Raw genomic sequence first — 13,761 nt, forward strand, 5'->3', positions numbered from 1 at the left:
GTTTGTCAATAAACTCTTCTAATTGTCTTCTCATCTCCGTCTGAGTCTCTCCAGATTGAAATGAAGCCTAGGCGCAAATTCAAACTGGAAGACTCTTTTATCCCCACCGGGACCTGTTAATTGAAGCGACCTGCCCACAATCGTCGACCTATCAACGCCGGACCAAGCCACGTCACGTCCAATCATCGACCAAGTCCCAGCTGATAAGGACCTTCATTCATGGCGTCCTTCGCTCTCCAGCCGAGCTCAACCCACCACCACCCCTTCTCCTCCATTCGCCCGGTCCTGAGGCCCGCACCCTTCTTCAACCTCCACCACCAGTGCCGGGCCCTGGGGGATGACGTTCCTAACAGCATCGGGGATGCTCATCTGAAGCCTATTGCTAACGCTGCGATAACCGTTATCCCCAGCCAGGGCCCGAGCGCCAAAGACTTTAAATTCTGTTTGTCAACAAACTCTTCTAATTGTCTTCTCATCTCCGTCTGAGTCTCTCCAGATTGAAGTACTGCGTGCTCTATTAATTCTGGCTTCACTTACAACATTGGTATCATTGTGGTTTAGTTGGAGCTAATTGTAAATATTTTACAGCTTTACACACCCATAAGTTGATCAAGCTTTTGTACTTATCATTCAATGTTATTTTAAATTAGATCAAACAATTTATTTATTAGGGGAAGCATAAAATACATTGAATGCATTTAAACTGCAATTTATGAATAAACCCAAATAAAATCCCTGAAATCTGCTATTTTTAATTGAACTCAGTCACTTTAATGTATTAAACAGTACTATTAGTATAGTTCACATTTGTCTGAAAACAATTAAAAGCAAGTGTGTGAATTAGCAAAAACCCTGAAAAATAAAAATGATGCATCAGAAAAAGTGACAGTTTCTGTGAGCCTGTCAGTCACAGTGATGGATTATTACTAATTACATGGCAGCCCATGCTGGGCCTTCACTCAGACACACTGAAACATGGTTTCCAACCTGGATCGCTGGCTGAGCCCAGCTGCAGAAAAGCAAACCCTTCCCCCAGCAGCCGAACTCTCCCTCTAGTGACACCACCCTGTACGCCAAGTAAAGCTGCTGCAGTTTGTTTTCCATAATGCACAAATATTAGGCGCTCTAAATAACACCAAGACCTGAAGGTGAAAAAACACCCTGAAAAAAGTTTTCCTGTATTTTTCCAACAAAGTACAATGCACCATCTTTACAGAGAGAGGGCCCTCAGTAATTTTTCATGTGGTGCTAAGCTGATGTGACAGACCTTGGCCCCAACTGATACGTCATCATAAAAGCCATTGAGGGAAAAGCTGACAGCACAGAAGCACACACGGGGGATCTCTACATCTGCTAATAAAGTGCACATTCACTGGTCAAGGAATCTGGGGAATGCTAGCATGAGGGTTGGTGAATTATAGTTTTGGTCTTTATGCAGCCAGAGAGCTTTAGCACTCTCTCAAGAGATACGAGCCTCTTCTGCGCTTTGCTTCTTTTTGTCTAGCAGATAGTGAAGCAAGTGCACTTAGACATTGGATCATTTGGGCACTGCACTCAAAAAACTACTTGGTTATTTCTTTTAACCATTTGACTGCTGCATTTTTGCTGTTGGGACTGAAGTTGGAAAGTTTTTTTTATTTTTAACCATACATTGGTACATTGGTCAATGTGGAAGAAACCTTGTCTTTCTGTCATGAAGTGCGGGGGTTGAGGTGGTGAGGCAGAGGCAGCAGACCCAGGCATAAAGAATATGAAGATTTAATGACGAAAACTTAGTCCAAAACAATGAGCAGCAGGCACAAGGAAACACTGACCAGGACTAGACTGAACATTGACGTTGACGAGGACCCGACGAGGAACAAGGAACACAGGTGGAGTTAAATACACGGGAGGGTAATCACAGAAACGAGACACACCTGGGAACAATCAAGGGGAGGACAGGACAACGAAGAGACTTAAGGACACAGAAAACTCTAAATAAACACAGAAAAACACAGATCCTGACAGTACCCCCCCCCTCAAGGGCGGCTACCAGACGCCCACAAAACAAAACACAACAAGGGCGGGCGGAGGGGCGCTGGACGGGGGGCCAGAGTCCAGAAAAAAAAAAAAACAACCCACCATTGTGGGCAGAAACACAGGGAGGGCCAAGAGTCCAAAAACAACAAAAAACTACCCACTGGGTGGGCGGAGGCAAAGGAGGCGGGAACCACGGAGGTGGTCCGGCGGTCGTCCGCGGCGGCGGGAACCACGGAGGCGGTCCGGCGGCCGTCCACGGCGCTGGAGGCGGGAACCACGGAGGCGGTCCGGCGGCCGTCCGCGGCGCTGGAGGCGGGAACCACGGAGGCGGTCCGGCAGCCGTCGGCGGCGCTGGAGGCGGGAACCACGGAGGCGGCCCGACAGCCGTCGGCGGCGCTGGAGGCGGGAATGATGAGTCCCTGGGGCCGCCCACAGACGGCGACGACGAGCCCCCCGAGGCTCGTCGTCTGCTCTCTGGAGCACAGAGAGTCGGGGTCTCGGTCAGAGCACAGGGGGTCTCAGTCGGAACACAGGGGGTCTGGGTCTCAGGTGGAACACTGGGGGTCAGGGTCTCGGGTGGAACGCAGAGGGTCAGGGTCTCGGGTGGAACGCAGAAGGTCAGGGTCTCGGGTGGAACGCAGAAGGTCAGGGTCTCGGGTGGAACGCAGAAGGTCAGGGTCTCGGGTGGAACGCAGAAGGTCAGGGTCTCGGGTGGAACGCAGAAGGTCAGGGTCTCGGGTGGAACGCTGGAGGTCAGGGTCTCAGGAGGAACGCTGGAGGTCAGGGTCTCAGGAGGAACGCTGGAGGTCAGGGTCTCTGGAGGAACACTGGGAGTCTGAGTCGGAACGCTGGGAGTCTCGGAAGGAACGCTGGGGGTCTGGGTCTCGGAAGGAACACTGGGAGTCTCGGAAGGAACACTGGGAGTCTCGGAAGGAACGCTGGGAGTCTCGGAAGGAGCACTGGGAGTCTCGGAAGGTGCGCCGGCTGGAACGCCGGCTGATTCGGCCTCGGGTGCGCCGGCTGGAACGCCGGCTGATTTGGCCTCGGGTGCGCCGGCTGGAACGCCGGCTGATTCGGCCTCGGGTGCGCCGGCTGGAACGCCGGCTGATTCGGCCTCGGGTGCGCCGGCTGGAACGCCGGCTGAAACGGCCTCGGGTGCGCCGGCTGGAACGCCGGCTGAAACGGCCTCGGGTGCGCCGGCTGGAACGCCGGCTGAAACGGCCTCGGGTGCGCCGGCTGGAACGCCGGCTGAAACGGCCTCGGGTGGAGCTGGAGGTGCGCCGGCTGAAACGGCCTCGGGTGCGCCGGCTGGAACGCCGGCTGAAACGGCCTCGGGTGCGCCGGCTGGAACGCCGGCTGAAACGGCCTCAGGTGGAGCTGGAGGTGCGCCGGAGCGGAGCCTCGGGGCCGGCTGCGGGGGCGAGCCGGAGCGGAGCCTGGGAACCGGCTGCGGGGGCGAGCCGCAGCGAAGCCTGGGAACCGGCTGCGGGGGCGAGCCGCAGCGAAGCCAGGGAACCGGCTGCGGGGGCGAGCCGCAGCGAAGCCTGGGAACCGGCTGCGGAGGTGACAGCTCCGGAAGGCGACAAGGGGCCGGGTCCACCGGCGGCTCACGTCGCTGTCTCCGGGCTGACCGTGGAGGTGGCGGCTCCGGGAAGCGACGAGGGGCCGGGTCTGCCGGCGGCTCACGTCGCTGTCTCCGGGCTGACCGTGGAGGTGGCGGCTCCGGAAAGCGACAAGGGGCCGGGTCTGCCGGCGGCTCACGTCGGTGTCTCCGGGCAGACAGCGGAGGTGGAGCTGGAGGTGCTGGTCCCGGAACTGGAGCAGGATCTGGGCTGGCGGAGAAACTGTGCGGCTTGGGAGGCAGAGGTTCGCCAGCCATGACGGCTAGAGCCGCCATACGCTCCCACTCTGCCTCCCTCTGCAACTCCACCAACCCCGGGTGCGGAAAACGAGGAACCCAGTAGTCCAGCAAGAGCCCTAAGCGGATGGCGAAACCGAGGCGTCGGCCGGCAGCGTACGGCTTGGCCATTGCCTCCTCATACTCTCTGATCGTGTCCGTCAGCTCCTTTAACTCCTCCGGGTCCATGGTGAAAAGTAAAAATCAGCGTGCCTCACTGTTCGGTCTGGTCGGGTCCTACTGTCATGAAGTGCGGGTGTGAGGTGGTGAGGTAGAGGCAGCGGAGGTGGCGGCTCCGGAAAGCGACGAGGGGCCGGGTTCACCGGCGGCTCACGCCGCTGTCTCCGGGCAGACAGCGGAGGTCACGGATCCGGAAGGCGACGAGGGGTCGGGTCCACCGGCGGCTCACGTCGCTGTCTCCCCCGGCGTGAGTAACGGCGGGGGGCCGAATCCGGAGGGCTTTGGGGTGGTGACAGTAGGACCCGACCAGACCGAACGGTGAGAATGCAGCATATGGCCCAGCACGACCAGGAGGCATGGTTCCAGCAGCAGTTGGAGTTGGCTCAGCGGGATCTCTACAAGGACGTAGAGATCCTGCCATCTCCGCTGCTGCTGGGGGAGATGGGACTGGACTCAGACTATACCCTGGCATTTAGAAAATGTCAGATCCCACCAGTCACCACCCCAAAGCCCTCCGGATTCGGCCCCCGCCGTTACTCACGCCGGGGGAGACAGCGACGTGAGCCGCCGGTGGACCCAGCCCCTCGTCGCCTTCCGGATCCGTCACCTCCGCTGTCTGCCCGGAGACAGCGACGTGAGCCGCCGGTGAACCCGGCCCCTCGTCGCTTTCCGGAGCCGCCACCTCCGCTGCCTCTACCTCACCACCTCACACCCGCACTTCATGACACTTTCTTCACAGACCGCCATTTTAAACTAAACAACAACCTCAACAATTAAATAAAGCACTGTTAGATGGCAAAAGGATGCTGCATAATAATATTCTTGCTAGCTAGTTATGTTAATGACACTAGGAACATCTTTGTTCACTTAAAACAGGTGCCACCAAGCATTTGCAATAATTAACAATACATTTCTTACATTGCTATGACTACCTTTGTAGAATTGTTTTACATCAGACAAATTTCAGGGGTTTTGTGTCCAACCAGCAACAGCAACTCAGTTTCATTTGCAACGTTGTCTGATTTTAGCTTGTTTTTTTCAGAGCAGGTCTTGCTTGTGATCTTTAGATCATGGTCTTCATATGTACCTCCAGTGTTCTTGAGGTTCCATGGCATTTCCTGCAATAAGACATACTAGTTTGATTAATTACAACAAGTCCTTCAGGTCCTAAAACAGAAGAGTAACTCCACTCTGTGACATTAAAGAAACTGCTACTTCATTAAGCTCATTCTCATTGTTCAATAAAACCTTTAAACCTTTGTCTGGGTTAAAGGGCAGTCATGCATGTAGGCCAGGTATTTAAGCAAAACCATGGCAGCTTCAGCCACAGGATCATGGAGAGAAGAGAACTCTATATGCAGGAGACCAGAAAACGTTAGCAGAGTGGAAACTCAGCTAGCACATGTAAACACACCACTCTCTTTATGGCTGGGGGACATGAAGAAATCAAATATCCTGATATATTTTTGCTATTACAATACACGATATACAGTATATTACAATATTCTTAAATGAGCTCCAATGTTATTTTAAACTAGACTCCTTGCCAGCATGTCACCCACGCAAGTTCCTGCCCGCATTTCCTGCTAGACTAAACGTAAGCTCGTATAAAAAAGGATGCAGTGTTTTGCTATGAACTGTCTACACTAAGACTAGATAACAAGGTCAGAAATAAGTTTTAACTAAGAAAAAACAATAGCGAGGGAGAGGGAAGAAGGTCAGTTGTGCTTGACTTTGACAAACTTATCAAATAGATGTGCTGTGGAATAAGATGTGTTTTGGTTCAGCTTATAAATAAAAATGGCGACCAACACAAAAACTGACAGATCATCAGTAAAGCAGGTGTTTAAATTAGAAAATTTAAACAACCACCGTTGTGTAAGCGTGGCTAATAGCAGCGGTGGCTAATTGACCACAGCAATCACTTATTAATAATCTCAAATACACAACAAGCCTAAAAATATAAAACTGTAATGAACTGAATGTTCTGCTCTATGTGGGGTTAATGTTTGAGTGTTATTGGTGCTGAATCCTGATACATAAAGTTGTGTTGTTGCCAGTTGCTATGGCAACAAGTCTTTGTGTATCGTAAAGCTCAGGTAAGTTTCTCATGCTGTAGTAAATATATGAGCTGAGGCTGGGAGTGATTGGCCCACTGATCAGTGAAAGCATGAATAAATCTTTGGTCAGATTTTGATTGTCCTGGGCATGGCTAGGCTGCAGACCCAGTCTGGCCATCGCCTTCCTCTGCAGTTCTGCTCGATTCTCATCTCTCTTCAGTGCTCTGTCTGGGATTTCTCCCATTGAAGTGGATTGCCTTAGGTAGAATTTCAACTGGACCAATCAGTCAACAGGAGGAGTTGTGAACAATGACGTTAATCTTCTGCTCCAGATTGTAGTCTGCCTGTAGTTTTAGCAATGGTAGCAGAGGAAGTGAAGGAAGCTGCTGATCACGCTTCCAAATGTTGAATTAATATTAACAGCCATCTACAGTATTTCGGTTCGGTACTTCTCTCTTCACAGTTCTTAGCAAAGAACTGGCACATTGGGAGGTTGGGTGAAGATGGGACAAGAAATGTCAGCGTTTCCCTCCTGGTCATTTTACATCGGGACGAATAAATTAAACGTAACTCATGGCATTTTCCTCTCCACTCTGTCTCTTAAAGCTGTTGTAAAATAGGGGAAAAGGATGCCAACCCTTCCCTGATACTTTTCACTTCCCCAGCGGAGCTCCTGCGAAGATCTTCAGGAGTCTAGACAAGCAAAGACACTTGTCAAGTTTTGAATTTACTGCCTAGTAGATCTGTGGTTTATTTTACAGCAAGAAGGGAGGGCACTGTCTGATAGGGTTGGAGACGGATTATTTGGACGCACTGGAACTCAACTCAGGGTGCAGCAGCAAAGACCCAACGCTTCCTCTTCTTCCTCAACCCTGCCTGCATGTTAATGCAGCAGCACGGAATAGAATGAGACAGCCAGCTTGACTGCGAGGCGTTTTGTTATCATAGAAATCAAAGCAACGAGTCTTCATCGCTGGGAAATTTCCACAGATTTCTACAGAAAGGCTCATACAGGTGACAAGAGCTCCCAACTTCACCGCACCGCCTGGAACCAGCGCGTTTTATCCACAGGGGGTGAGCTGCGTGAGACCCTCACTGCTCCTCTTCTTCTTTAATGTAAATTTCTTTTTTTTTTTCCATTTTGACGCGACATTTCACTGCGCCGATGTGCATGCGGCCACGCAATGACGCACTTGCGGCTTTTGGCCGCGTTTCAGTGATCTCATTTCGGATTGTTCTCATTTTAAGGGGTGAGTTTAGAGATGGCGCACCGGAGTGTCCCGTTTTCTGACAAGTTTCCGCTGCTGTTTGGTATGTTCGTCATGTCCGCCCGGCTTCACGCGCGCCTCTCCGTGTAGAACCAGACGCGGATTCAGAAGTTGGCCGGGAATAACAATAAGAGGAGTGCGCAGCTCGGAGGACGAAGAGCAGAAGTGACAGCGGCGTTCATGGGGTGCTGGGCGGCTGAATTTACTACCATCATCCGCATCTCTTTGCGAGGAATAAAAACTGCGAGGGGGGTTCTGCTACTGCCCACCCTCTCTTCATCCACACACTTTTAAATTTTTAAAACATTTTCTGTAGTGAATCCAGGCTTCTGGCGCCGCAGCTGCGCAAAACTTGGCCAGATCTGGGAACATTGTCGCTTGTTTGCGCAGCCTGGATGGATATGCGGCTGACGGAGGGAATTTATTATTATTATTATTAAAAAAAAAGCAAGGGGGGATTGTTATCAGTCCCTCGTCCATTATACCCTCAAAATGGATGCCTACGTCAGGCTTTGGGGACGCCACTGGATAATCGGCATCTGAGAAGCGCTTACAGGCGTTTAAAGTTTGGATAAATCCGAAGCGGCTGACAGGCTAGAATGCAGTCTGCGGCCAAGACGCTGTCCTCAGGTGGAGGGGCGTCGCTCTGCTGCCTACTTCTCCTCTGGATCATCTACTCGCACTTGCTCAGAGAAGGTAAGGGCGCTTCCAGTCAGCCTCTAAACTACTTTGCCAGCAGCAGCAACAACGTCTGTACACTGTAAAAAAAAACGGCCTCATTTTACGGTAAAAAACTGGCAGCTGAGTTGCCAGAAGTTTACCGTCTTTATACGGTAAAAGTCTGGCAACCAAAACTGCCATTTTTTTACCGTATTTCTAAAATACGGTAAAATTCTGGCAACCAAAGCTGCCATTTTTTTACCGTATTTCTAAAATACGGTAAAATTCTGGCAACCAAAGCTGCCAGTTTTTTACCGTATTTCTAAAATACGGTAAAATTCTGGCAACCACAGCTGCCAGTTTTTTACCGTATTTGCTAAATGCAGGATTTCACCGTATTTTTGAAATACGGTAAAATTCTGGCAACCACAGCTGCCAGTTTTTTACCGTATTTGCTAAATGCAGGATTTTACCGTATTTTTAAAATACGGTAAAATTCTGGCAACCACAGCTGCCAGTTTTTTACCGTATTTTGTAAATGCAGGATTTTACCGTATTTTTAATATACGGTAAAATCCTGGCAACCACAGCTGCCAGTTTTTCACCGTATGTTGTAAATGCAGGATTTTACCGTATTTTTAATACGGTAAAATTCTGGCAACCACAGCTGCCAGTTTTTTACCGTATTGTAAATGCAGGATTTTACCGTATTTTTAAATACGGTAAAATTCTGGCAACCACAGCTGCCAGTTTTTACCGTATGTTGTAAATGCAGGATTTTACCGTATTTTTAATATACGGTAAAATTCTGGCAACCACAGCTGCCAGTTTTTTACCGTATGTTGTAAATGCAGGATTCTACCGTATTTTTAAAATACGGTAAAATACCGTACTTCCTAAAATAAAAAAAAATAAAATGTGGTTTTGCCGTAGTAAATACGGTCATGCTGACTGAGGCATAATATCTACATGAGTGAAAAACACATCCAGACTGTATGATATATTGACATTTTATTGTAAACCCTCCCCCCCAAAAAAAACTTATGGTAAATTACTGGTCTCTGTTCCTACCAGAATTTTACCATACAAATTATAGTACAACAACCAAGGAAGTGTAACTTGTCAAGCATTTCTATACAGAAAGTTATAAAGAAAATAATTTCTAATTAAACAAAAATACAGATTACGAGTAATCCACTTAAAGAAACAATTTCTATTTAAAAAGTCAAGTTAAAAAAAGAACTGATTCTATTTTATGTCCAGTTTCCTCACGGTATTACTGAGATCTGGAAAACAAAAACAAAACAAACAGTATGTGTCCACATAAGAGATAACATATTGTAGAAGACAAAATGGTGATAAAAGGATTCTTGTTCTGGGTTGAGAGTCACAAGTCGCTGAGATCAGACGTTGCTCAGGATGGTTGTAGTCTTCCCAGTCACAGGTTGAAATTGAGACTCGCATGTTGTCAATCGGGTGTTTCCTCTCTGCTGGAAAACAAAAAGAAAAAGTTAGAAAGATGCACTACATGAACATCTTATTCGCTTAAATGTTTGTTTCACCTTTGTTGACTTGCATATGGACACAGGTACTTCAACCAGGTGGTGTGATCATTTCTGACTGAAAATTCAGTAAAACCTTTGTTTGTTGTCAACAGGTGTGATCCTCTGGTCTGCAACCAGACAAAATACACAAACTAAAAACAAATATAACTGTTTTAGGCAATTTATGAAATAGATACTCACCATTTATCTGAGTCTCATGAAGGCCAATAGGTTGTCTTCAACCATTTATGTAAGTTACATTTCCTGCAAGCTAGCAGAAACAAAGCTGTAAATGTGAACACTTTTCATACAGGCAAACAAATTGATACAGCTGAGACAATTTATGCTAGGTTAGTTTTTCTCAGTCACTTTTGGTGCATTTCTCGAGTCATTGTTGGCATTTACAAAACAGTAAGCGCATTTCTCAAAACAATTTGTAGAAACAGGAAAAATAGCATTTGTTTGCTTTCAAAATCCTTAGTTCAGCTCTTAAAATCCTGTCTGTTAACATATCAGTGACTCAAAATAATAAGTTATAGTCTCTCTATGTACAGATAAGACAGTCAAATCGATTAGTCATGAGAAGAGACTACAAAAGGATCATTTACGCCAGTGTTTCTCAACCCTGGTCCTCAACGCCCCCCTGCTCTGCATGTTTTAGATGTGCCTCTACTCCAGAACAGCTGATTCAAATGATTGGATGACAATCAAGTACTGCAGAAGCTTGTTAATCATCCAGAGATACAATTCAGGTGTGTGGCAGAAGGGAAATACCTAAACCTGCAGGACAGGGTGACGCTGAAGACCAGGATTGAGAAACACTGATTTACGCTTTTGCTATAATTTATTCATGGACCATGCCATGGTGATTCAGAAAGAAAAAGACAGAAATGCAGAGAACAAAAAAAGTAGAAAAGGAGCCACAGGACAATCTCCTCAAGGAAAACTGTACAGTGCTGTAGAAATTACATTACATTTTAATTTCCATAGTCACTTTGTTCCTTAACTCCACTGAGGAATCTTTTTTCCTCAGTGGGGTTAAGGAATGAACAGTAGGGTGGGAGGACCTCCATCAGCATCATGTTGTGGGTCTCAGCCATGTCCTGATGTTGGACTGATGGAAACTGGCAGATGTCCTCAGCCTCTTCTGACTCTTCTTCTGCTTTCCTCCCAACTATTTCCTCCTCAGCCTCACTCCTCTTCTTCTCTCTGGCTGTTCACTCTGCCCAGATACTTGTTCATCAGTTCTCAGACATGTAACATTGTGTTGTGTTCTGACTATATAGAGCATAATGTTGCCAACTGATGGTTCACAAGATGCACCTCCAATCTGTTTCAGAAAACTGGTTGATCGTTGGTTGAGCTAATGGTTCATACACTGACCTGTTAGAGAAACTCAGGACTCACTTGGGAGCAATTTACCAATTCAGGACAGATTTAGAAAATAATAGAATATAAATTAATTAATATATGATTCACATTATGACAACTTTAAGACTTATGCATGTTAAGACTTACACAATGAACTGATGCTATTTTGGAAGTTGAGAATTCAACACAGACACGTTGTTGTCCTGTTGTCCTCATTTTCTGTATACACCCTTTATCCTCCGGGTCAAAATGACCCGTCTTCAATAAACCCCCAATATAAGCAGCTTAATTGAATTTTAAACACCAAATTCTATCTTGTATATTGTCACTCACCACAAAATGTGTGAATACTTGACTTTTCCCTCTCCACTTGAATTTCTATAGCTTAAGAAAAAAAATGTGCAAAATGAGTTTCGAATGCATTTTTATTCATCACAGTGACTAATTTTCTTTTACTTTTCTCCAGTGAACAAGAGGATGTACAATACAAAAATATGAAAAATAACATAACCCATTCAACTAATTGGCACATGTAGGGCAGTATGCAAGTGCACAGCCTTTGCAGATATATTTCTTACACCTGCAGCACACAGTATGTGTTTTACAGTCTGAGGGCAGAACTGACATCTCTTCCTCTTACTTGGCTTAGCTGAGGAAGTGGCTGTGGTAGATGGATCCTCAGGTTGATCAGGAGCTGCTGCACTCTGAATAGCTTTCACAACTGCTGCTGAGGCTTCTGTGTGGGGGACATGCTTCCTTCTTTCAATGAGTGGAGTTACAAGTGCCTTTCCTAGCTGCTCCAGGAACACCCTCTTCTTGTTGTGCTTATGAGACATCCAGGTTGGGTTGATCTCTATCCAAATCACAAAGGCATTGTAGGAGGACACATCAATGATGTTGTGGAAGATGACCAGGGGCCAGCGGGCAGTCATTCTTCTGCAGCTATATGCTCCAATCACCTTATCTAGGTTGTCCACACCTCCTTTGTTTCGGTTTTATTCCAGGATGATGATTGGCTTCCTGTCCTCACGGTCACTAATGTCGCCGTCTTTGTGCAGTGTGCTCAGAAGAACTACATTCTTGTTTTTCTTTGGGAGGTAGGAAACTAGAGTGGTGGTGGGTGTGAAGGCAAACTTTGAGGAGAAGACCTCTCTCTCCTTTGACCCAAGCAGTGCAGGTGGGAGCTCAGGCTTGTTCTTTTGAACTGTACCAACCATGGTGATCTTCCTCTTCAGGAGCTGCTGTCCGAGTTCATAAGAGTTGAAGAAATTGTCACATGTCACATTGTGACCCCTCAGTCCCTCTGTCACATCAAGCACAACTCGCAACCCCTGGTTCTTCTCTGGGCATCCACTGGTTGACTTCCCAGTATAGACTTGCATTTTCCAAGCATAGCTTGATTCAGAAGCCACCCATGACTTGATCCCATATTTTGCTGGCTTGCTGGGCATATACTGCCGGAAAGGACAACAACCTTTGGACAAAAGACATTAGCATCAGTGATTAGTATCAGTGTCACAGAAAACAGTCAAAGAAATCAATAGTGAAAATCACTTTTATTACAAATATGAAAACAGATTACCTCTAAATGGAACCAGTTGCTCATCCACTGTTACATCAGGCTCTGGATTGTAGAGGTAGGGCAACCGCTCCACCCACTTGTCCCATACCTCTCTTATGGCTGCAAGTTTGTCTGTCATACGTCTTGCTGGTCTTGATTCACGGTCATCAAATCGCATCAGTCTTGAGTAGGTGTGAAAGAGTTTGACTGGCATTGTGGCTCGGAAAATTGGCCTTCCACTCTCTGCTCACTTCTGCTACTGATTGATCTGAGACACAACTAAAACTTTAAAATAATAAGTTATAGTCTCTCTATGTACAGATAAGACAGTCAAATCGATTAGTCATGAGAAGAGACTACAAAAGGATCATTTACGCCAGTGTTTCTCAACCCTGGTCCTCAACGCCCCCCTGCTCTGCATGTTTTAGATGTGCCTCTACTCCAGAACAGCTGATTCAAATGATTGGATGACAATCAAGTACTGCAGAAGCTTGTTAATCATCCAGAGATACAATTCAGGTGTGTGGCAGAAGGGAAATACCTAAACCTGCAGGACAGGGTGACGCTGAAGACCAGGATTGAGAAACACTGATTTACGCTTTTGCTATAATTTATTCATGGACCATGCCATGGTGATTCAGAAAGAAAAAGACAGAAATGCAGAGAACAAAAAAAGTAGAAAAGGAGCCACAGGACAATCTCCTCAAGGAAAACTGTACAGTGCTGTAGAAATTACATTACATTTTAATTTCCATAGTCACTTTGTTCCTTAACTCCACTGAGGAATCTTTTTTCCTCAGTGGGGTTAAGGAATGAACAGTAGGGTGGGAGGACCTCCATCAGCATCATGTTGTGGGTCTCAGCCATGTCCTGATGTTGGACTGATGGAAACTGGCAGATGTCCTCAAGCCTCTTCTGACTCTTCTTCTGCTTTCCTCCCAACTATTTCCTCCTCAGCCCTCACTCCTCTTCTTCTCTCTGGCTGTTCACTCTGCCCAGATACTTGTTCATCAGTTCTCAGACATGTAACATTGTGTTGTGTTCTGACTATATAGAGCATAATGTGCCAACTGATGGTTCACAAGATGCACCTCCAATCTGTTTCAGAAAACTGGTTGATCGTTGGTTGAAGCTAATGGTTCATACACTGACCTGTTAGAGAAACTCAGGACTCACTTGGGAGCAATTTACCAATTCAGGA

General features: G+C 47.1%; 1 protein-coding gene across 6 annotated transcripts in view; it reads left to right on the forward strand.

Moving 5' to 3' along the window:
- Positions 1–6,829: 6,829 nt before the first annotated feature.
- The window catches only part of tafa5l (TAFA chemokine like family member 5, like), a 135,776-nt gene continuing 128,844 nt past the window's right edge, over positions 6,830–13,761 (forward strand). For 2 of the 6 annotated variants that reach the window (XR_004339311.1, XR_004339314.1), the window contains exon 1: positions 6,831–8,120. Coding sequence is in view for 3 of the 6 variants with exons in the window: in XM_032563210.1 (XP_032419101.1) it covers positions 8,024–8,120 (97 nt within the window). In the remaining 3 variants the exon portion in view is untranslated. Of the gene's footprint in view, positions 8,121–13,761 lie in introns of all 6 variants that reach the window. The other 4 variants (XM_032563210.1, XM_032563188.1, XR_004339317.1 and 1 more) reach the window with 4 other exon arrangements.

The sequence above is a fragment of the Xiphophorus hellerii genome, chromosome 1, assembly GCF_003331165.1.
Source record: "Xiphophorus hellerii strain 12219 chromosome 1, Xiphophorus_hellerii-4.1, whole genome shotgun sequence".
NCBI lineage: Eukaryota > Metazoa > Chordata > Actinopteri > Cyprinodontiformes > Poeciliidae > Xiphophorus > Xiphophorus hellerii.